The sequence below is a fragment of the Typopeltis vanoorti genome, chromosome 14, assembly GCF_054136105.1.
Source record: "Typopeltis vanoorti isolate ZY-2024b chromosome 14, IOZ_Tvanoo_1.0, whole genome shotgun sequence".
Classification (NCBI taxonomy): domain Eukaryota; kingdom Metazoa; phylum Arthropoda; class Arachnida; order Uropygi; family Thelyphonidae; genus Typopeltis; species Typopeltis vanoorti.
Window position 1 is genome coordinate 56782998 of NC_143562.1, and position 25669 is coordinate 56808666.

The window sequence follows — 25669 nt, forward strand, 5'->3', positions numbered from 1 at the left end:
TTTCATATACGTTTTTAACAATCGTATGCAAGTTTGTGTAATGGAGCGCATTATTTGTGCCTACATCACCCTGTATATGTGTTATAAATCAGCAGGAAACAATTTATTCAGCTTGGTATACTTTTGTGTATATAACAAAGGTAGGTGATAAGTTTCGTCTCATCTCATGACTTCTAAATGTGCATCCTTTTTTAATGCCATAGGAGTCCTGGAAATTATACTCCACAAAGCGTCGACTATCATGGCGGAACTAGAAAAATCCATAAGATTGATTAATTATCACGCATTATTTATTGATAGTATTATATATACATGCATACATATACACACACTAAGTTGAAATAAATATCGGTACACTTCCTATTTTAGATTGAAACATACTGAACATGTATATTCCTGTAATATCATATACAGTAAACCCTCGATTTAACGGACTAATAGGGGTTAAGGGAGGTCCGTTAAATCGCGAATTTTTTAAAATAAAAATATCTATGACGTTATACTGCAATTTTATCAATATTAGCACTGTAATAACAAAAAAAAATTGTTTTTACATACACTTTTAGATATATAAATCCTATATATATTGTTAGTTTTTTGTTTGTTTCTGATTATGTCTCCAAATCGGTAACATTTACACAACTTACTCGATAGCTTAAAGTTACTGTGAACGAGTAGGCTGGAAGAATGAATCAATCTTCAGTTGCTTCCCACTCGCATATTGTTTCTTAATAATTGAACGAAACACGCGACAAAAGAACCAATTTCAGCGCGATTGGTGTGATCATGTGCTAATCATTCGCCGAACATGTTTTATGAGAGGTGACTCATTTATGTCGGCTAAATTACCGCAGAGTTTCCAACATATGATGGCCTATTCACCAAAAATAACAGGAAATTAATAACAAAAAAACCCTGTTAATTTAATTATAAGCAAATTTTGGTTAAAAGCATTTTAAAATAACAGGGTGTTAATTTTCACATGTGACATACGGACCGGAAATTTTGTCCGTTAAATCGAGGGTTTACTGTATTGCTATATAAGGCAGATATACCATAGATTCTACCGTGTAGTGTCAATAGCATGTGGAGAGGAATTTGCTGCCATCGAAAGCGATAGTTATCATAGAAAGCTACATCAATAGTTCGTGACATGGTAAAAGTTGAAAACGTGAGGGTGCCATCTCAACTAAGAAATGCTCGAGAAGCTAACAGCAAAGTACCAAAGGACGCTTAGAAGAATGGTATGGAAATCTCGCAAGGCCACTGGGAAGTGATGGATCAGGAGTTCAAAGAAGTTACTGGATTCCAGGTAACTAATGGGACTACTACGTAAAAAGATGCAATCTGGGTTTCTTTGGAAGAACATCTGTGCATAAAACAAACATTAATTAGGTTAATCAAACGTAGATGATACTGTTGTAAAGCACACTGTGGCTGGTCCGTAGATCGTTGGAAGTCTGTGATATGGAGCGACGAACCAGGCTACAACATTTTCCGATTGGATGAGTGAGTATGAATATTGTGGATGTACGTGGAACGCTTTATATCCAAGTGCATTATCCCAAGTATAGTTGCGGAGGTGTGATGATATGGAGCTGTATCACCTGATGGAAACTACAACCTTTGGTTGGTTGTAGTGCTTAAAAGGATGAACACCGACGGTTTTGCAATTTCTAGATAGTGCAATGCGTCCTACATTGTGGCAGTTTTATAGACCAGGCCTATGTCTCAACATCACAGTATGTCATACCATACTGCTGATATTACTCTCGCATGATTGAGTAGAATGATGTGGAAAATCTGAGTGGGCTACACAAAGTCCTGATTGGGTGCATGCCAAACCAGTGCGCCGAATAAATAGAGTGGTAGTCATGTTGATGGAAGAATGGGCCAAAATATTTGATTTGTATTCTCACAGACTGGGAAAGGGAGTTGGGAGGTAACAGTAAGGGTGGAAAGTGTGATCGGTAATATGTGCGATTTAGGTTTTTTCTGAAATATTGTGCCGTCTCTCAACTTATTTAAAAATAGTGTGTATTGTACTCAGTTAAATGATTGAGTGGCTGGCAGAAAGATCAAAATGTTTATGCAGTTCTGGGCTAAAAAGCTGAATGGAGGTGAGCCATCCGGTAGGAAGATCAGAATTTAATTCAATTTTTAGAGTTCAAGAAACTTCTTTAATTTTCAAAAAAAGTGCTCCCTTTGGAATTTTTTTAAATTACTGTCTTAATTTAAAATTTTAATTCCTGTCTGAATTTGATTTGAAACGAAAAACTATTACGTCCCGTTTTTTGGAAAATTTACGGAACCTCCAATTATTAGAGGTACACTCATCAGTTACATCAGTGGATGTATTTAATTATTAAAATACATCAGTGGATGTATTAAAATATGTAATAGTTTTTGAAGGAAAGAATATTTTTAATCGTTTAGTAGGAAAGAAAGAAAATATTTTTACATCGGCTAATAAGTGAACCGAGAAATTCATATTTAATAATATTACCAATCATTATACTTTCCACTTGGAAAACGCATTTTTAGAATCATTACTTTATTCTAAATTTCATATTATAATACGTATATTTGTATAATCAATTTATGCATGCGTTATCTGTCTAATCCAAGATATTTATGCTCAAAAAAATGAAGTAGATCAGATGATTATTTCGTGGATAGCAATAGTCAGAAGAAGGTGAAGGAACAAGGTCGCATTGTATGAATCTAAGTACTCGTATATAGATTAAATTTATAAGCAAAGAATAGCTGATTATACGGCATCAGCTACATTCAATCAGATTTTTTCCTCTCAAATATTCGAGCTTAATACATGTCGACATAACAAACATACCAACTTACCTTCTTTTCCATGTTCTGTACAAGTTAAAGGCGGATTCTATATAAGATCGTGTGGCTGTTGAATTCAGTTTTAAATTTTGCATCTCCATGATTCGAACATATTCTTGCAGTCGGCTTTCTGTCACTACTGATCCTGAAATGAAGATTTAGCTAAAGGTTTTCTCAAGTATAAAAGAAGTACTTAAAATAATTAAACCACTGTCTCATTTCCCTTTTTGCTCTGTATACATTCTCAGAAAGCAAGTACAAGCACTTGATTCTAATATTATATCAAAATATTATGAGGACGGTTTCATAATTTGAAAGGGCTGAGATGCAACAACGGACACAAGGTATACCATCATCCTTATTTGAAAAATTTAGAAAGATGAGTTATTCATTTACTTTTACATAAAATTTAATTTAGAAATTATTAAAAAAATATAGTTTTATAAATAAAATGTTTCAAAATTATATAAGACTCCTAGAAATACGCCTGTCTGTATTAGATCTTAATTTTTTAAATGTCATTTTCTATATTCTTAAAAAGCTTTAATAATTAATTGCATCTTATAAATAAAAATGTTTTTATGGCTTATTTAGCAAGGAACTGAGGAAAAGTAACTATCTGGTTTCAAATTAGGTTAATAATTGGTGAATGAAATGATGGCGCAAAGTTTGCTTCGCTTACTTCTCAAATGTAGCATTGTATATCATTTCGTTTCCTGTTTTTTAGGAATGACCAGCAAGAATCTTATCTGACCTATTTGGAAAATTCACTCCTAATTTCTGCTTAAGTATATCCCCCCCTCCCCCCCGCGCACGCACACACAAAGAGTCTTCTTTCACTACGCGTTATTCCCGCTTCCTATGCAGGGTCCGCGTGTTACTTAGATGCGACTACTTGTTAGTACCACTTCCAACCGACCTCTGTCGCCTGGTCTGCCGCTGGGGGAGGGGAATATATTTTTGACTGTAGAAGCGTATGTTCACGGGACCGGTTTGCCTGCTTGCAGGATGAAAAATGACAGATAAACTGGCGGAAAAAACCCTACTGACCGCGCCCAAGACCGGCTAACTATGCCTGAGGAAGATCCTCAAGTTCCTCACGTCTTCGACGGGACTCGAACCTGGGACACCCCTTCACCAGACATGTGGTTGCGAAGCGCAAAGCGACTAGACTAACCGCGCGGACACACACACACACACACACACAAAGAGTACTTTTCCTTATATCTCGATGTTTAGAGCACCGAGTTGTTCCGCAATCTCATTACTTGATGCATTTTAGATTTTTTTTTTAGTTAGGTAGGCGTTTAATCCTTTATGAGAAGGAGTTCATAATTTAAAAGAGCTGGGATGCAACAATGACTTCAACTTCTTTATATTAGAACAGAGAAAAGTATACTTCAAAGTGTAAATCATCATGTATTATTTTATGCACATTTGAGCCTCCGTAACTCAAGTCAGTATAGACCAGGGGTCGCCAAACTTCTTTGACCGTCGACCCCTTCAGGAGTTTGACTTTTTATCGACCCCCTCTATTTTACTATTACGTAATTATAATAGGACAAGCAAAAAAGACGCTTATGTGAGTTTTTAGATTGTTTATTTTATAGTTCCAGTGTTTAGTGTATGCATCATCATTAAATTCCTGCCATGTACCCTCAAGGGGTGTACAAGATCTATAGTGTATGCATAATATAGTATATATTATTATATTGGCTTAACGTCAAAGGGATACGTTTTTGTTTTTGACGTTCCTCTTAACATTACATATTTGATAGGAGGGATAAATACTATATAAAATATATTTATATAAATCCACCGACATCCCTTTATTGGTAAATACGTCATTTTATCCTACTTGATTGGCCTCCGTAACTATTTTCATGACCTTGCTCCATCTTACAGGTCCTATTCATGTCACTGTTCCCACGATTCACTCTTAATTGCGTTGTCATTCAGGATGGAGGTAATCAGAGTTAACCGAATTTAAATATTACCCATACAATGATGTCTTATATTTTTCTATCGACCCCTAACAATGTTATATCGACCACTTTGGCGACCACTGGTATAGACGAAGCCTTTGGTCGGAAAGACCTGGGTTCGATTCCCGTCAGTGACGTGAGGAACCTTTATCTGGTCTCTTTGGACTAAAAGTGAGTTAGCCGGTCTCATACGGTGGTAGGGATTGTTTCACCCTGGAAACTCGGGTTTTTCGTCCCCCAGAACAGGCAAACCGGCCCGTGAACACACGCATCTACAGACATAGGCCACACCGGGAGACAAAAGGCTAACCACCTTATCCTCGATACAGTAGCAGCAGGGGCGCGCCAGTAGTGTCCGGCGCATGCGTGCAAAACTTGAGTTTGCGCCGCTATACCCAATAGCATGCCAGCAGTGGCCGGCGCCTGTGTGCAAAACTTTAGTTGGTGCCCCCCCCCTTCCAATAAAAAATCACTTTAAAAAAACGTTTTTTTTTTTTTTTTAAAGTATTTCCTCCTCTTTGGCGCCTTTACTATCCTGGCGCCTGTGTGCGCCGCACACATTGTACATATGGCCGGAGCGCCCCTGAGTAGCAGTTAAATGTAGAAAAATCCTCGATACCGAAAGGTAAAAGAGGGAGGGAGGAAGGAAGGAATAATAATAATAAGATTATACACATTTATAATATGACTATAAAAGTGTGTTATTTGGTTTACCGCCTCTTCTTTGCCATTAGCCTCCAAAGATCTTTTTGCCGTTTTAAGTTGGCTTTCATAAACCAAGTAGTTACTAGAGAGGTCGATTAATCTTATCTGTATAGTCCACTACATCTATCGATGCACGATAGATCTGCTCAGAATTGTGCATTCTGAGCAGTTCTATTTTCAATATAGGAAGAAGAACCCTGAGACTTTCGAACTCACCATCGCTTCCAAAGTAAAGAAAACTATTCCTGTCTGAATATCACCTGATTGGATCCCGATGCGTCCAACAAAAGGTCATCCCATTTAGGATACGAAGAATCTTTTTAGCTAACTGGCTTCATAAGGAGGTGGACATTTTTTTCCCCTCTCTGAAACGGAGAATTATTCTTCGCACAAGGCAAATAGATAGGCCAGAAGAACACAAACACAGTTATCAGACATTGTCTCAGTCGTAATTCAAAATGAGCCGAACTGACTGAGTTAGCAGGAGCTTATGCAGCTCAAATTATACGTTACAAAAAGATTTCATAGTTAATATAATTGACAAATATAGTATTCAAGCGAGATATAAAAATATTTTTAAGTGAAACTTATGAGAACATTTTCGAGCTCCAAGTTTGAATTTTTTTAGTTGGAACAACACTTGAAGTGAATTCGTTGTATACGTCATTCAGTTGCCCTAACGATTAGATGAAAATATTCTCCTCAGTTACTGCATTAGCTGTTACAATAATACCCAAAAGTATTACAACTTAAATGCATTACGTTACCAGAAAATTTAGTAATGAAGTGGTCTGAAATATTCATAGTGAGAAAATGAAAAGAAATTTTCAGAACACAGGCATCTATTGCGGAATTTGTTGCGACTGCATTGGACATTATTTGTGACGTGAATAATTTATTCGAACAATAAAGCAAAAACGATTTGCTTAAGTTGTTGAAAGAAAGAATTATGAAAAATCAATATTACGGGTAGATAAGTTTATCTTTTTAAGGGATATTTACTTAAGTCTTAATTTAAATATTTCACGGCGATTTCATAATTGGAAGGCGTGGATAATATACGAGAATTTTTTTCATTTTAATCGTTTACTTGTTTGAAAGTTTTACTTCCTTACTAATGTTCAACTCATAGTTCATACTATGAGTTGAACATTTAGGAATTTGCATATGAAATGTCTCAAAACAGAGAGAAATATAAAAAGAGGCTGATTAGTATACAAAATGTTTGTACTCAGGCACAGTCGTTCTAGAATTCTGGAACAATGCGATAGTTCTAGAATTCGATGCTTTTTCTCTTAAATGTCGTTGGTGGCATGTTAGTGGAGACTAATACTGTGAATCTGCATCTCCACTCGTCTTAATGTTCTCTTAGAGTTCTACGGATTCATATCAAAATCCCAGGGCTGTGCCAGTTTTCGTTTTCCTCAAGCCATTCTTTGCCAGCCAAGCATGAGTCTGGCAAGGTTTCCCCCTCTAATGTTGAATGAAAAGGCGTTTACAGTTGGATTGAAGTCCTAAAATTACTCTCTCCCATCTTTTAGGTAATTTTGTACTTTTTTTTTTTTAAGTTTAAGGAGCGTGTCATTGCTGACTCCAAAAATAACTCCGACTTGTAACCGACTTCTGTATAGCACTTTAGTTTTCTTCCATCTAACCCTGTGAGAAGCGATATTCAGAGTGTGCGCTGCTAGTCTCAACCTGCATAATTATGGTTGTGAATGTATTACTTCTTAGGCCACTGCCATCGCATCCAGCAGTGCATGAACTACTCCTCCTGGATGTGATTGAGTTCAGTTCTCTATTTGAATTGCTTCTGACACTAATTGTTATTACTACAAATAATTAGCCAAAAGGCTATTTTACCGGCGACATAAGTTAAAGGGAGATGGTAAATCCAGTTTTATTTTACAGCCGGGTACGAAACTCGGATCGAAATCCATCGAATCCATAGAGTTTCATGCCGAAAAAAACTATCGGCGAGCCCAAGTGTAAGTAATCACTTGGGTAGTACAACACTAGGGCAACTCCATGCAAAAGTGGAGCAAGCTCCGTCACTAACCTTAATATTCTCTCATAATGTAAAACACAGCTCCTAAGAGATGTATATATGCTGTTTTACATTATGAGAAGAGGTCACTACCAGACCGGTTTCAACCTTTTTTGAGGTCTCATCAGTGAACAGAAAAAAACTTAAAACCTTGATATTCCAGGTCTACCTACTCACTGATGACCTCAAAAAAGGTTGAAACCGGTCTGGTAGTGACCTCTTCTCATAATGTAAAACAGTATATATACATCTCTTAGGAGCTGTGTTTTACATTATGAGAGAATATTAAGGTTAGTGACGGAGCTTGCCCCACCTTTGCGTGGAGTTGCCCTGGTGTTGTACTACCCAAGTGATTACTTACACCTGTGCTCGCCGATAGTTTTTTCGGTATGAAACTCTATGGATTCGATGGATTTCGATCCGAGTTTCGTACCGGGCTGTAAAATAAAACGGGATTTACCATCTTCCTATAACTTAACTAATTGTTATTATTGTGTACTGTGATAAGTTTGTGCTCTGAATATTAATCCAATCTCATACGGAGCGGCAGGATTTTTCATCCCACAAAACAGATAAACCGTCTAAAAGAACATACGCAGTTTACAGGCATAGTACTGGCTTCATAGCCTTAGTTGCTTTGTTCGTAATTCCAAAACAATAACAGTTCTAAAGATGCTGGTTTAAAATCTCGGGAAATATCAGTTGCTTAATATCTCATTTATTCTGTTCTTGATGTTGCTGAATACTGCTGAACATGGCATAAAAAGGCAGTGCTACACAATCTTTTACATTAGATGTGTTTATAGACATTGGTTTCAGACTCGATTTCCACTCTAATGTGTTAAATGGTGACTTAATCACTCCCTTCAGGATTTGTTAAAAAAAAAATCAGCTAACGCCTTTTTATTCCGGTATATAGGGAGTAGACGAGGTCGTTTAGCCCTATCTAACTTTTGGAGACTGAGTGGGCAGTTCAATCTCTATTGGCAGCCAATCAGAGATAGCTGGCCCAAGGCTATCACTAATTAAGCGGCACGCAGTGAAGAGAGACGGCCCAACAAGTGCCGCCATCTTGTGGTCCCTAACACAATATATTTAATGTCTGTAACATTGTGGGTTCTATGGTCGATTTTCTTGGGACAAAAAACTCGAGTTTCCGGGAGAAAAAAGGCTTAGAAAAATTTCCTCTAGTCGACGATTAATTTCGAAACAAAATCTTCCTTCGTGCAGTCAAGCGCCGTGGTGTGCAAACGCCACATCCACTGAACTACACATGATCAAGATTTGTTTAGCTCTGTAATTCAATTTTTTTTTTTCGCGGATGATTTTGATTTGGTAAGATTTCTTTGAAAAGTTTAATAGTTTTCGAACAAGTTGTATTATTATTATTTTGGGTGACTCCAGGAGTCCTTAGACTCCTCATCGAGGGAGACCCTAAATATCATGTCCACACAGCTATGCGATTACATTCTCACAGTATCTATCATACCTTGTCTTGAACTTGTTCACCGTCATAGCACCCACAACAGATTCTGGCAGCTTATTCCACTCATTTACCACTCTAAAAGTAAAGAACCCAGCTCTAACACCCCTGCTAACCACACTCTTGCCCAGCTTCCATAGGCTCCCCCTAATTCTCCCACCACCAGTCCTGATCTCAAAAATATCCTCTGAATTAATCCTATAGAATCCCTTTAGCAATTTGAATGTCTCAATCATATCTCCCCTCCTCCACCTATCAACTAGTTTCTGCAACCCACAAATCTTCAACCTGTTCTCATATGGTTCATTCCATAGACCTGTTATCATCTTAGTCACTCGCCTCTGGATCCTCTCCACCTCCTCCCCATCAAGAAGGAACCGAGGTGACCAAATCTGGGCACAGTAGTCGAGATGAGGTCTTATCAAGGCTCGGTACAGAGGTACAATAACTTGCTTGTCTCTGCTCGTCAAGGTATTTTTCAACAACCAAGTGAGTTGATGAGCTGATTTAGCAACTTTTGCAGTGTGCCCCCCTAAACTTAATCTCCCTATCCACCAACACTCCCAAGTCCCTGGCCTCATCAATTTCTTGGAGTACAGTTCCACCAATGTGGTATACTACTGCTAATCTTTTCACCCCAAAATGCATAACCTTACATTTTGTCACATTAAATTGACATCCATTCTCCTTAGACCAGAACTCCAATCTATCTAAGTCATCCTGCAAGACTTTGACATCTTCTGCATTCACTATTGCTCTACCCAACTTTGCATCATCAGTGAACAAATGAATTGTTCCACTTAGATCCTTCCCTATATCGTTAATGAACAGATTAAACAGCAGTGGTCCAAGAACAGAACCCTGCGGCACACCACTAGTCACAGGCCGTCTTTTGGACTCTACTCCTGAATAAACTACTCTTTGATATCTCTCCATCAACCACCCACCTAATCCATCTCACCAACCCTATATCCATTCCCATATGTTGTAGTTTACGGATTAGTATTCCATGTGGTATCCTGTCAAACGCCTTTGCCAGGTCCAGCAGTATCACTGTAAACCCATTTCCCTTGTCCAGTTCAGCCGTCACCTTGTTATAAAACTTGAGCAAGTTACTGAAGCATGATCTACCCTTCACAAAGCCATGCTGTCCCCTGTACAGTATCTCGTTGTCATCAATCCATTCCTGTATTTTTCCCTTGACTACTTTCTCTAAGACCTTGACAACGACTCCTGATATGCTGATCGGTCGGTAATTTGCAACCGTAGTCTTGGATCCTCCTTTATGCAGTGAAACTATTTTTTCCCCTCTTTCCACACCTTCGGGACTAAGCCAGACCAGAGACTCAGATTAAACAACATGGTCAATGGCACTGATAATTCTTTAGCCGCTTCACGCAAGACCCGTGCCGGTATACCATCCAATCCCACAGATGTGTTCACATTAAGGTTCTGTAATAGACTAGTCACCTCCACTTCATTCATCACTATTCCCGTATAAACTAATGGTTCCTTCATTTTTTCAATGTCACCACCTGGATGATATGCTTTTGCAAAGTGCGCGCTCAGTAACTCCACTATATCGACTGATTCAGTGACCTCCTTACTATCGTCATTCCTTAAAATCATTTTGCCGTGTACAGTTTTTTGCTTGCTTGCAGCATATTGAAAGAACTATTTTGGATTCTCTTTTGCTTGCAAAGCTAGTTTCCTTTCATAATCCGCTTTTGCTTTTTTTTACCACACTCGTTACCTTTCTGGCCTGCACTTTATACCGTTCGTGTGCCTGCAGGTCACCCCTTTCTTTAAATTCCCTCCACAGTTGTTTCTTTTTTTTGCAGCTCAAGCTTAATGGTGTTATTCATCCATTTAACCCCTACTTGTTTTACTATTACACTAGGTATACAATCAACCATTACCTCCTGTAAATGCTCCTTGACCACTTCCCATGCTCTATCGACGTCCAGCCCTTGCAGTTGTACATGCCATGGCACTGATCCAAGCAATCTCCTAAGCTTGTCATACTTGCCAGCACGGTAATTCCACACATATACCCTGTCTTAATCGAAAATTCCACACCTTTAGCCACTTCCCAGGTCAAGACCTTATGATCACTCTCACCAATAGGTGGCAACATGGTCATATTCATTACAGTCAAATTCTCTGATGCTATTACCAGGTCAAGCACTCTCACACCCCTAGTATTTTCAATTACATGCTGTCTCAGATAGTTATCCCTTAATAATTGAATAAAATCCTTTTCCTTCCTCACATGTGTCCTCTCCTCCTTCCAATCAATGTTACCATAGTTGAAATCCCCCATAATAATTACCCTCCTTCCACTCATTTCATCAATTTCCCTATGCATACTATCTCCACCATCTATTTCATCACCTGGTCTATAGCAGCACCCAACTGTATATTTTATTCTGCCAGTCTCAATCTCACACCAAATAGCCTCAAATGAGCTCCTTTCACTATCCTGCGATACAACACTTCAATTCTCCTTGGCTGCAGTTCATCAGCTACCATCAATAATACCCCTCCCCCCATTTTATTCTCTCTGTCCCTCCTAAACACACTATAACCTACACATTCTATCCCACTAACTATATCTTCTTCCGTCAGCCATGTTTCACTAATGCCAATAACCTGTGGCCAGGAAGAGCCAATCAAGGTCAAAAATTCTTCCTTCTTGTTCCTAATACTCCTGGCATTAGTATTAGACATGAAATGCAGTGATCCCTTAGTCCCACCCCTGTATTGATACGTTATTCTAAATGACCCATTCCCATTTTTTGTCCTTAGTGCTGGCTCGGGTACATTATATACATTCTTACACTCATCTGTCTCACTGATGTCTGCATATCCATCCCCCCCCCTCCTTGGTAGTTCTAGTTTCCCTGGTTTTGCACATCCATTTTCACTTCATTCAGCAACACTCCTTCCAGTCTCCGCACACCAAGTCCATTCAAATGCAGGCCATCCATCTTGTATAAGTCCTTTCGCCCTTCAAACTCATTCCACACGTCCACGAATTCCACACCACACCGTCTGCATAACCTACGCATAATGTCATTTGCGATTATGGCCCTCCTCCTAAACTTCTCTCTGTCATACCGCGGCAACAGACTAACCATTCTAACTCTGTCACTCTTTTCTTTCGCTACCTTTAACAATACTTTCAAGTCCTCTCTCATAAAAAAATTATCACATTTCAATTCATTCGTACCCGCCACAATTATTAATTCTTTCTCCCTCTGTTTTTGCACTCTAATACTCTCACTTACATCCTTAAATTTCTCACCCGGTAAGTACGATTTAGTTACACTGCCATCTATCACCCCTCTTAATAACGAGTCACCATACAACACTCTTTCCTTCATTTCAGAAGCTCTCTCATTCTTGCACTGTTTTTTTACGTTAGCCAAAGTATAGAGACAAATTGCTGACATTATATTCGACATACGCACGAGGTCTGATGAAAGTGACTGACTGTTTCTCCAACAGATCTCACTGCTCTGTGGTGCAGTGTTTGAAGACATTGCTGCTTGTGTACACATACACCTTTGTCTTGTTTCGGCTTTGAAAAAGTGTGTTGTCACATAATATATGTGTAATCTTGTATAAAAATCGTTAATGTCACCGAAATACAGTATATAAATTAAATGGGAATAACATTTGGTGATGGCGCAGGAAGCTTGTGAAGTAACATAAAGATAGATGAACATCGGTAAAAGTAATGAATTCCCTAAATGCCCATCGAATCTATAAATGAAAGTTCTCTGGGTGAAGTGCGTAATGAGAGACGACAGAGGACTTTTTATTCAAAAGATCTTGGAACAGTTCACAAAGATTCACCGCCGGGACAATTTATCGCCAGGAAAATTCATCACAAAAAAATTCATCGCGCGGACTATTGATCGCAGAAAAAATTCTCTAAAAATGTTATTCGTTATAAAACTGAAATGAATTGCATTGATACCGATATATAAAATGTAAATGCAGTGCAAGATAAATTTCACAAAATATAATTTTATTATGTATCTATGTATTAGTCCGCGCAGTTAGCCGAGTGACTGGTTGCTTCACAACCATATGCCTGGAAAAGGAGTGTCCTGAGTTCGATTTCCGTCGCTGACGGAAATCGAACTCAGACATAGCCAAGTTAGGCGATCGCGAGGACTGCAGGGTTTTTCTCCCCAGATTATGGGGGGTTTTTCCTCCCGTAAGAAGATAACGCCTCTACAGACATAGAATACAACGGGAGGCATAGAACCAACCACCTTATCCTCGTATAACGGTTGCGGTTATAATTTTGTAAATATTAATATTCCATCAACAGAATCTGTAGTATCAAAGTAAGAAAGAATATTTATACCATTTTAAGATGAAACAGAAATTAGGAAACTCGCCAATCAATAAAATATTACTTTCACTGTATAAGAATAAAAAATATTATGAAAATCTAAATAAATAATACATAGATCTATCCCTCTTTTACCTTTACGATGTCGAGGGTTTCTATTCCTTATAACCGCAACCGTTATACGAGGATAAGATGGTTGGCCTGTGCCTCTCAGTGTATCCTATATCTGTAGAAGCGTTACGTTCTCAAGGCCGGTTTGTCTGCTTGCGGGAGGAAAAATCCATATAAACTGGGGAGAAAATCCTCAGTCCTCTCCCAAGACAGGCTAACTTGGCTGTGTCTGAGAAAGATCCTAAACTCCGCATGTCAGCGACGGAAATCGAACCGAGGACACTCCTTTCCCAGGCATATGGTTTTGAGGCTATCCGCGTGGACTAATACACAGATACATAATAAAATTATATTTTGTGAAATTTATCTTGCACAGCATTTACTTTTTATATATAGGTATCAATGTAATTCAATTCAGTATTCTAGCGAATTACATTTTCAGTGATCAATAGTTCGCGCGATGAATTGCCCGGACAGGTCACAAAAGTGAAATTGCGGTAATGAATCTTCTCCATATTGAATATCTAGACTTTTGACCAATGAGTATAAATTATGAAAGAAGATATACTGGGTTTATTTGGTCTTAAGAATTTTCACCACGACGATGCTTCTGCCTATTTCGTCCAACCTGTTCTGCAATTTTGGCCAAGCACAGTGTTTCACTAGTGCTAGAACCTCCGTACTTATATGACATAACTTCGTGTAACTTTATTTTTCGTCGGCTTAAAAAATATTCAAAGGCGGAAAGTTTTGTTGATATCACAAATAAGAAAGTAATACGAGGACGATTGTATTAATACCGAAAACAGCATTTGAAATTCCTGTCGCTGCTCGAAGTGTTGTTGGTGGTGAAAGAATTACATACATATAGAAAGGGGCTTTGTTTGTAGGGAATTAATCCCCCAGCCATTGGGAGTACAACATTTTACTTTTCGAGCTTCATTCTCTAAGCCCTTTTGATTACACTGTGTGTACACTGTATTGAGAAAAAAAAATCACTCCTTATGAAAAATGTTAATGCAAGTAGCATTATAGGGCGCCTCCGTAGCTCAGTTAGTAACGTACAGTTCATCATAGACGAAGATCTTTGGTCGGAAAGACCTGGGTTCGATTCCTGTTAGTGACGTGAGGAACTTTTATCTGGTCTCTTTCGATGAAAGGTGAGTTAGCCGGTCTCATACAGAGGTAGGTTTTTTTTTTTTTTTTTTTTTCACCCGGGAACTGGGTTTTACGTTCCCCAGAACAGGCAAACTGGCCCCGTGAACATACACGGATTACAGTCATGAATACGTCCCAGCCATATGTCGGTCCTGAGCCAGGATAAAATTGGGGGATTGGGGAAAGCAGTGGAACTACCCTGTAAAAATCTCACCAGGAGTACTTTGTGCGCAATGCCTACAAAGTCACGTACGGTCGGAAACGACTGAAAGGGAAAATCAAAGAGAGAGTAGGTAGGTGCTGTAACGCACAGTTCATCACCTTAATATCTACTCACCTGAAGTATTCGTATCAGATTCCAGATGAATCTCCGACTTCGCAGCAGCATCCAGAGCTTGATAAGTTGTATTGATATACACGTACATGTAGCATGCTGGGGAATATCCCAGTGGGGATACTTGGTGAAATATTCCTGCTGGAATCTAAGAAAAGAAGGAGGAAAAAAGCTACAAGAATAGTACTTAAGTCTCTTTTTTTTCCAAGTTAACTGTTAAACTATTAGAATTTGCATTTATGGAAAGTAGTTATTTTCTTACCTGAGTCTTATCTCCTTCTTTCAACACCATTATCCTTCCTTCTGTTAACCGAACTTCCACAGTTCCCTTCAGTACCTCTAGCGTTGTATTTTGAAAGTCTTCATCCACAAAATTCACTAACGTAAATCCTAAGCACATAAAATGTATTTTTTAAAAATCTAAATGCTATCTGAATATATAATCCTAAGTACTAATGAATCCAAACATTACAAATACGTAGTTGTCGTATAGTTAGATATAACCAGTGTATCATATGATTATCCCTCCCTTCCACAAATAATATGATTTGAAAAAGCGAAGGACGAGTCATAAAAGTTTGATCAAAAATTAAGTGTCCAAAAATACTTTTTCTGCTCACAGCTTAACATCTTAAGTTACATTATTGATATTAATTTATTATATTAGAATGTGAGAGAATTATTATATTAGAATATCAAGGCTATGAGAGATTGTTCACTAGATCACTGCCAGGTTAAAGAAACGACGCACTTATTACTGCAAGCGTAAGTCTAATGGAAGGTGTGTTGTCATTGTAATGTGGCCCTGCTGCTTTTCAGAGTTTCGTTGTAGTTTCACTGTGAGTCTCTCCGTGTTTAATGTTTACCCTGTTTAGCAAGTGCCATCCTCGTCACAGGTGATAATTTTGGATGCCAATGATTTGTATTTTAACCGTTATTCCCTAACTTTATATTTTAGGTTGGTTTGTTAACTTTGCATTGTCCATTACTGTTATTGTCAACGCCATATATTACCTCGAATTTTCTTTAAGCAGGGCCAAACGGATTAATACTAGTAATCCGTTTGGCCCACTTTTATTAGTGTGTTGTACACATAGACGAAGCATAACCTCATTGCCAGCAAAGGAAACAGACTGCCCTTTCTCTAAAGCAGTCAACGGTAAACACCTAGATATTATGCATCCTATGTGTTATCCGCTACAACATTATTCATGGCAATTGAATTATGTTTAATTATAATAGGTATTACGGGAGAAATACAACATCAATAAGGGTAGCTGCATGTAAAATCACAAGTGTCAAAACAAGCATTATCTCTTGACAAGTATACACCGGTCGTACGACCCGTTAGGTACCGGACCACCGTCGTGTAGCGAATTTCGTCCTATAGCAAATCACCCCCCCCCTCCCACACACACAATTGTAGATGCGCTATGTAATAACGATTTTAATCAGTCACATCTGTGCGTAAATGACGTAAATAAAGTATTAATTTACGTCAGATACGCAAACAAAAAATTTGGAATAATTTTCGCAAACGAAAAAGTTATCCTGAATAACTTGATTTAAGGAACAGCCACACATTTGGTCGTTGAGCCTACGGCCAATCTCAGTGTTCGATACACCATCGTCACTAAGTTGCATAATTTTTAGTGTGTTGTACGGATATTTTAAATTAATTAAATATTTAATTGATAAAGGAACAAAAATATCATTTATATTTGTCGCGCCTTTTTATCAAAAAGCAGCGTGGATACATATGTAGTTCTCAAGTTACCTGGAAAATCCGCTAAGAACACAATGTTCGTGTACTCGGATTCTTTATGTAACAATTCTTCCATGGATTGTAGTCGAGCACGCCAGTCTGATAATTCTGTGAGTAGCGGTAGCACCCAAGTAACTTCTTGAAACGGAGACCATTTAGCCTCCAGAATATTCACTGTGGGATCGTAAATTCTGGAAAAAAAAATGGGTTCATTTAAGATAAACTTTGCCGATTAATGGATTAATAAAGAATTATAAAATATTTCAGATAGCGAATAAAATAATCTCTAAGGCCTTTCATCATTCTATACGGGGCTCTTACTTTTTTTTCGAAATTCACCAGGAAATCGGTGATGAAAAGTGAAGTCTTGAGACTAGTCACCATCGGCCAAGGTGAATGTATTCCATGGCGTGTCAGAGAGGAGGAAATGTATTTATTTGTATGTATTCCCTGTTTTTTTCTAATGTGACTCCCACCCACGAAAGGTTGAAAAACTATAGATTAGCATTGTAGGCTGATTTATTTATTTATATACTTAAAAATTTGATTTAGACCAAAACATGGAACTTTTTAAAGCCACTTCAGGCTTCCAGTAACTGAGGAAGTGAAATTGCGCTTCCTCTTACAAACATTCACAAGCCAAGGAAGCACCCAAACCCACAAATTGTTGCTTGGAGAGAGTATATATACGCTATCTGATCTCGATGAAGTCCGGAAAACTTAACTTACCGGCGTCAAAGATCGAATAACTCTGAAATCGACTTTATTAAAAAAAAGTTTCTGTAATCGGCGACGGTAATCAAATTTTTTATTGTCTCTGTTCCGCAGAACTAGTTTCGGGGATGGGTGGTGGAGAGGATTTACTGCGCGTCTATATATATATATATTATTAACTGACTTAAACACCGAGAGAATAAAAAACTAAGAGATTTAATGAGCTTTCACTACTAGTTTCATTGGAAACGCCGACTTCATCAGGTGAATCTAGTACTAGAAGGTAAACAACATCTTGAAAATATATTGTACTTTAACAAATATAAAGTTTAGAACAAGTAGTAGTTGTTTGAAATGGAGTCCAAGAGTTAGTTCTGGCGTGAAGCACTTTGCGTGTGAATGAAAACACGAGTACGCCAAAACTAACGTTCGGACTCCATTTCAAACACAACTACTACTTGTTCTAAACTTTGTATTTGTTAAAGTACAATATATTTTCAAGATGTTGTTTACCTTCTAGTACTAGATTCACCTGATGAAGTCGGCGTTTCCGATGAAACTAATAGCGAAACCTCATTAAATCTCTTAGTTTTGGTTCTCTCGGTGTTTAACTCAGTTAATAATTATAAACATGTCATTAAACCGAGTCAATCACTTTGTAAGTATATATTATATTGTATTATATTATATACAGGGTGATCCTCCCTCTTCCCCTTTACATTTATAAGGACATTCTGTACTTCAAAACTAATGAAAAGGCGCCAATAAACATGGGTCCGGAAACCTCGCAATATTTCCGAAATAAAACACGGTAGTTGCAGCATCAACATTTCAAAGCAGGCAGATATAACTCAACGAATTACGTGATTGTAAACAATAGAATCATATACAAGACGTAGACGTGCTTCGAGTTGCATTCACTGTAATAGGTTCTCCCTGAACAAGTGCTATTTGTTTCGGTGTTTCTCTAAATCGTACGTTGTTTTGCAATCGAGAGTGAGTTTACGTTTACTGAATCGGCTGATATGATACGCACTTTTATAGCTTTTCTGAGCGTCGCACAGTTTCCATCATTAAATGAAGGAGGGGAAAGTAAAACCGTCAGGATGCTGCAATTTAAGGAAAACATTCTGCGTCTAGTGGCAAGGAATTCACGTACTAATACACGGAGGATTGTAGTGGAAGATGGTGTCTGCAAAACAGCTGAATGGAAATCGGCTTTACTCGAAACATTTTCACTGAGCGTGGTCATGCTTTTACGAAATGATCATGGTCATCGATTGGTATTTTGTCAGAATTTCCTGCATCAGTGTACGCGGAACCAACAATTTCTCTTTTGTGCTTTTCATAGATGAAGCACTGTTCATCCGAGGTGGTATTTTCAATTATTCTAACAGTCACATGTGGACCAAAGTTCACCCGCAGTTAATCAGTCAAGCCATCAACAGCAATTTGCCATCAACGCATGGAGGCATACAAGGTCTTTGTACCCGGACTTCTTGCATAATCTAGTAGAAAACATCTTTTGATATGCTCAATGACGTTCCTTTGGCATACAGAAGAAATATGTGGTTCATACATGACAGAGTTCTACCACACAGTTGTGAGTCCAAAGGGGGATCTTGATCAAAAGTTTCCTGAAAGACGGGTTGGTTGAGGTGAACCAATTACATGGCTTATTACATGACTTCCTCTGTCACTTAGAAATAAATATCCTGTAGATATTTTATTTCTGGGACCATTTGAAATCATTAGTATACTATACCCCAGTGGGAAATGTTGAACATGTTGAGTCGAATGTTTAACATGTGTTGCAATGTCTTCAGACATCAGCCAGGAACTTAATATGATGAGGCTCTCGATAGCGGGACGGCTCAACGGCTGCTTGGCTGGCAGCGGAGTTGGAGGTGTTTTTTTTTTTTTTAAAGAAACAATTGCGTATGTTGTGATCGAAGAGTATTCACTCGGTCTGGAATATTTCACTGAGTCTTCCCCTCTGCAAACGATCAAAAATATCATATGAAGAATATAAACCAAATGGAGCAGTTATCATTTAATTGATAATAAGTTCTTCTTTTGAGCCTATTTAGCTGCTCTGCCAACCCCATCTTTCTGCAAGTGTAACCTATTTCCAGAAGGACGGCGAAAATGAGATACAGATCAGTGCACATCTTTCATAAATGCTGACTAGATTCTGTAGGTGATCTTCATACTCCGTTGAAATGATATCACTTGCTTATTGGAGGCATCAAATTGCTAAATCCATGGCCTGTACTATTCGTAATTGTGTGTAAATGATCATGGGGAGCAGTAGTACCTTCATGGGTACGAGGAACACTTTTCGATATCAATAACAAGAACTCGCTCCATTTGTGGATGCAATAGTTATGGAAGTTATTACAGGAGCAGGTCCCTAGTCACATGTACGTGACATCAAATCTGATGGAATGCTTATGAATCCTCTTGACCAGCTGTTCGTAATACTCTCTGTCCCGGCGTGTCTGGAGATGAGTAGCGATATATGTATGTGTGTGAAAAGGGGAGGAAAATTTAGAGCCTACTCTATTTGTGTATGGAGCATATCTACTTTTTATAGCCCCAAAACTTCGTCCCCTTGATGTTACTTTGCGCGAAACAAGAATAACAACAAAAGTAACGTATCCTGTATTGTTTCCTGCATGAAAGATTCTTCTCTCAACTTCTGATATTATCTGACTCTTAGACAAGAATACCATATTCCTTCTCTGCCATCACAATATTATTAATTAATGTCATATCCATTTTTTATTGATATAAGCATATACCATGCATTTTTCAAGCTACTTCAGCCTTCTTACCACATTGCTTGCTAGTAAGGTGGTAGTCTCACACCGTGCGATAAAATTCACCTATTACCGAAAATACACCATTTTCTTAAATAATCCGTATATTTGAACGTTTCAAATAAGCAATCTAATGTTTTCTTAATGAAGTTTAAGTAGTGTCCTCAATGAATAAATTTCACTAAAATCAATCAAATACTTTAGACACTAATATTAGATCACTGATGGACAACAATAATAGATAAATTACCATATAAATTACAGCCTAAATTGAATAAAAAGATACTTTGTATTCAGTTAGTTTGTTCGATGATAATAATAACTTCAGTTTATTTTTATTTTTTTCAGTAATATAAAACTTTTTACAAACAGAGATTTTAATTTTTTTTTTTAAACTTTGCAAAAGAAGTCTAGATATTTTTCGAGACTTAAACATCAGATGTCTAATGGTAGATGCACAGAACGATGATATTTGGTATAACAGAAAACGACAAACAACATGGCTATTCGAAGTGGTTGCTCTTTTTTTGTGTGTGTGTGTGTATATGTGTGTGTGTGTGTTCAGCAGCCTACAGGCAGCTGATCTCGGTTAATGCTTCAGTATCCACCTTGAAGCGTCAGATGTTTTTCATCGTTCGCTGTTGCAATTCATTTCTGAAATGATAGACGATACCAAACGATTAGGGATATTTTAAGAATCCTTGTAACTTGAAATCTTGTGAAGATTTCCAGTTTGTTAAGCTCTCTCTCTCACACACACAAGCAGAATTAACATATCGGCAAAGAAAAATGTGTTCAGACCAATTTTAAGCTGCGCAACTTGAAAGCGAACAAACCTTTGGGTGAACCGCTGATTCAAGGACATCCAGACGTCGATGTAAATCTCAATATTTGTCATGTTATGACGACGCTCTAATTTATCACAGACACAATTTGCAAACTGCTTTACCATATCTGCATGATGAACCCATCTGTCAGTGAAAGTCCATGCCTGAAAGAAGAAAACTTTTATAATCACTCCTATAGAAATAATCACCTCAACAGGAAATTAAATTCCAGTTGATATTATTATTATTACGTAACACTTCCAGGGAGTCCAAAGACTCATCGAGGGAGGGCACATACTCTACAACACTCTCTGTCTCCACCACTCACTCCACCAACCTACGAACTGCAACAACCATCATCATCTACACCAACGCCATCTACCGCCCATCATCACCACTAGTATTTTCACAGACAATCACAAACATCAATGCCCGCGGCGGGATTCGAACCCGCAGCCTTCTGGCTGGAGAGCGGATGCCCTGACCACTCGGCCAACCGGGCCGGCCTACTCATTTCATATCACACTCATTAATTAGTGGAACTAATAATTTTATCATCGGGACAAATATTTATATACATAATATCATGACATGACTTAATGACTCTTGATATGCGTGCATGAAAACAACTGTCGAATGCGAAGGATGGTACCAAAGAAAGGTGCAATTCTTCATCTTGCTTGGGTGCAATCCTTCACATCACCAAATTAACTGGACTCGGTTTAACAATAATCACTTATAGTTCTATGCTTATCAACTGAATTATATAGTACATACCACAGATTTATTATTTATTTATTCTATATTATTTATTTATTTTATTTATCCGTATTGAGCATCGACCTGCGAAGTATAGATACGTTTATCCACATCTTATGAAGCGCGACATCCATTATGCATCACGCTTTCTATACACTGTGTGTCATGGCTATCAGAAGATCATTTTTGGTATGATGAGTTCGAAACAACACTTACACGGAATTCTCTGTCCCCCCCTCTCTCTCTCTCTCTCTCTAACCGGATATATAAGGAGGGGAGGGGGAGGAAGTAACATTAGGAATGATTTTCGTGATACGATAACTTAAGGCGCTCATAAGTCACGTAGGATAGTGCAGTCATGTCGGATAACTTCTGATGCTATCTTTCTGAAAAGATGTATCTTGACTCAACCGTTCTGTATAAAGGTCATATATAATTTTCTGTTCATTGCATTGTGAAATGGGTATGTTGAAGGAGTAATGTGTGTGTGTGTGCGCGCGCGTCATGGGCTGGAAATTTGGTAATAAGGCCAAAGGAACGTATGAAATATTTAGAACAAATATTCGGATAAACAATGCTGAATCAATTCAAGACATTTCAGTGATATTCCAGTGTTGATCTTTTATTTTATTTTTTATGATGCAGAGACAGTTTGATGAATGAGGAATTTCTTCTTAAGTAATGAACATGAATTGGGCACCAGAGAACCATTCCAAGATTCACCGTATGCATTTCGTCGAAGACAGCATCACAAATAAACTAGAAGTCTGTGAGTCCATATGAAGCTGCATGACAATACGGTCCTGAGTGTTCAGGAACTCTTAGCAAACCACAGCATTTCTGTAGTTCCCCACCCACCTTAGTAAATTTGTCCCCCCCCCCCCCGAAACTTCTTTCTCTTCTCTAGGTTCAACCTATTTTCAACCTCTAGGCCGAAAAGAATCTTGAAGGAAAACGATTGTAAGAAATCATGGATATTCAAGTAAATATAATGTGGAATCTGCAGGCAGTCTATAAACGGGCTTCCGAGAGATGCATTAAACCATAGAAGCATCGCTGGAATCCCCAGCTGGATCTTATTTTGAAGGAAATAACTTTAGAACGCTCTTTGTATGCACATCTTAATTTTTCCTACATAAAACTTTGTGGCATATTTTTAATCAGCCCTCTTGTGCCACTTGCTTTTTGCTTCGTTTGCTGTGTGCTCTAAAACATTTCGTGATAACAAAAAAAGATATGTATAAAGAATTAAATTGATTTTTTATGAGTCCTGCTCACGAAAAGATGTTAGTCTGTAGTACCGTGGGTAATCTAGGAATCCTAATCTCAAGACCAAGTATGAAAATTTTCAAGACACCTTTACTAAGTAGAAGGAGGTGGTCTCATGGGTAGTGGAATTCATCTACTACCTAAAGACATTTCATTAATCATTAATACCCACCGTGGGAATTGAACTAGCTTCAAAAATAATAAACATGAATAATTGTTGGAGAGAGAGAGAGAGAGAGACTATGCTAATTACTCGGCTAACAAGACCGGCGTTTGCCAAAATAAAATAAGATACTGAAAATATTATTAAACAGGGTAATGTCTAGCTCAAAGAATTAAAAAAGATTTGGCAGATGAAAGGTAGCTTCTTCAAAACATTTATCTTAAATCTATCAGAAGTTGACATTTATACCTTAACATCCAAAAACAATTCTTTATTAGTATTCAAGTCCACCACTGACACTTTGGTATGCGCTGTTTTCCTGTTGTGGATCATCATATCCCAAGAGTATCCATAAAGTCCTTGTGTCCATGTGTTATATCCTTTTGTCAGCCAATGGGAATAAGGCAAAAATCCTTGGAAAGCAAAATAAACACAGAATGCTAGTGCTGCCATCTTGTGACTGGAAAGAATACAATGTGGAGTTGTTGAAGTTTTGGCGTCATCTCTGAGATTCATCTGCGTGGAGAAAATGCAGTTAATACGGAAGTTAAAAATACATTTCATACTACACTCATATAAAATAATGAAAAGTAAAAAAAAATATTACATTAGAAAAGATCTGTTAGTAATCTAACCTGTTCTTTATGTGACCTCGACTCCTTAGATTGTTTATACAAACAGTGATCATTTGGTTGTGGAGTGTCTTCTTTGTAGAGTAATATCCTCTGCAGAAAACCAGGAAAATATGATATTGAATACTTAGGCCAATCAGGATAGCAAAATATAGGCATTGCGGCTAACATCACATAAGGGAACATTCCTATTAAAAAAAAAAGTGTTTCGTTAGTGTGCCATTTTGTCTTTATTTTTATTTTTGCTGTGGAACATTTAAGGAAAGAAGAAACGAGAAATGGTATACTTAAATTTTAACAAAATTGATCTGTTTGATCAATAAATGCCCACTCTACTCAGTTTTTTGACAACTACTTCTGTATGGTAAAGCTGAATCATTGAAAAGCAGATGACTAGTAGTGTGCAGCTGCTCATATAATACCTGATAGCAGCAGCTGCACACTACTATTCATCTGCTTTTCTGGAATATCCAGTTATTTGCTAATTATACTAAACTTGGAGGGACAATAGTTAAGAAAGGGGACGTGGTGATTCTGCAGGATGATCTAAATAGATTGACAGTGTCGGAAAATAATAATGGTTGTCAATTTAATATGTCAAAGTATAAGGCACTTTAGCACGAAAATATTATAATTTTATTGTATTGCGCTGATGGAACCATACTGAAGAAAATGATGTAAGCCTGGTATTGTTAAGAAATTGGCAGGACTGGAGAGTTGGAGGTGATGTTGAACAGGGAGTTCAAGGCCAGAAGACTTTTTTTTTTTTTTTTTGAAACTCATCTATAGCCAGTGGCTATAGATCAGTTTATCAGTATCTATCCTTAGTGGTCGGCAGTTATCTCTACTGAATTTGTAAAATTAATGGGAAAGATAGTGCAGTAAATAACGACCTTGTGTTCCTCACTCTAAGTGTTGTTATTGTCTGCAAGAATGTGTTTGCATACACGTACACTTTGTTTGTACACACGGATTATCTAAACCTGGCTAAGGTTTAGCCCATCAACTCCACGGTACTAAATGTACAATTTTCCAACCTTTCGTTGGTGGAATTTACATTACGAGTAAACCCTAATTTTACTTCACGAAAAAAGAAATTAAAAAGTTTCGCATATAGTTCGCACACGAAAAAAAAGCTTAAAACTTTAAGAAATAGATAGTGAATGTTGTTATGGCAGTTTCAGATATTTGGAATTCGATTGAAGAGAATCAGCATTTCAACTCAACACTCGTCAGTTTGCCTTTTTCGTTGAGTCGCGCGATCTTTTGTTAATATTTCACGAATCATATGCATAGAGATGGAATGAACCAGTAGAGGTTCCTTCCATCTCAATTAAGATTAAGAGACCATCATTAGAACTGTTGTACAACTGGATTTTGAGAGCTGTAATTAAATTAATTTCGCCAGAAATTAATTTAATTACAGAAGCATTGTCGGTAAAAAAAATTCAAATATATCTCCTGATGAAGGTGACCAGCTGATTGCGTAAATAATGTTGATAATTAAAATTTAAATGTATTCATTTTATAAATAATGCGAGCAATTATAAATTATAATGAATATTTAGGATTTAATTATAAAAGTCAAATCTAAACTTCGATTTTCAATCGAAGGTGAGTTAGCCGATCTCAGACGGAGGTAGCAGGATTTTTTCTCCCGGAAACTCGGGTTTTTCATC

At 37.7% G+C, this 25669-nt stretch overlaps 1 protein-coding gene across 1 annotated transcript in view; it reads right to left on the reverse strand.

Moving 5' to 3' along the window:
• Positions 1–62: 62 nt before the first annotated feature.
• Positions 63–25669, reverse strand: part of GC (gamma-glutamyl carboxylase) — a 35523-nt gene continuing 9916 nt past the window's right edge. The window contains exons 6-13 of the mRNA XM_090403448.1: positions 23994–24178; positions 23608–23874; positions 21177–21331; positions 16817–16995; positions 15302–15429; positions 15043–15187; positions 2860–2992; positions 63–250 (exon numbers count right to left, since the gene is read on the reverse strand). Coding sequence (XP_090259574.1) covers positions 160–250; positions 2860–2992; positions 15043–15187; positions 15302–15429; positions 16817–16995; positions 21177–21331; positions 23608–23874; positions 23994–24178 — 1283 coding nt within the window. The 3' untranslated portion in view covers positions 63–159. The remainder of the gene's footprint in view (positions 251–2859; positions 2993–15042; positions 15188–15301; positions 15430–16816; positions 16996–21176; positions 21332–23607; positions 23875–23993; positions 24179–25669) is intronic.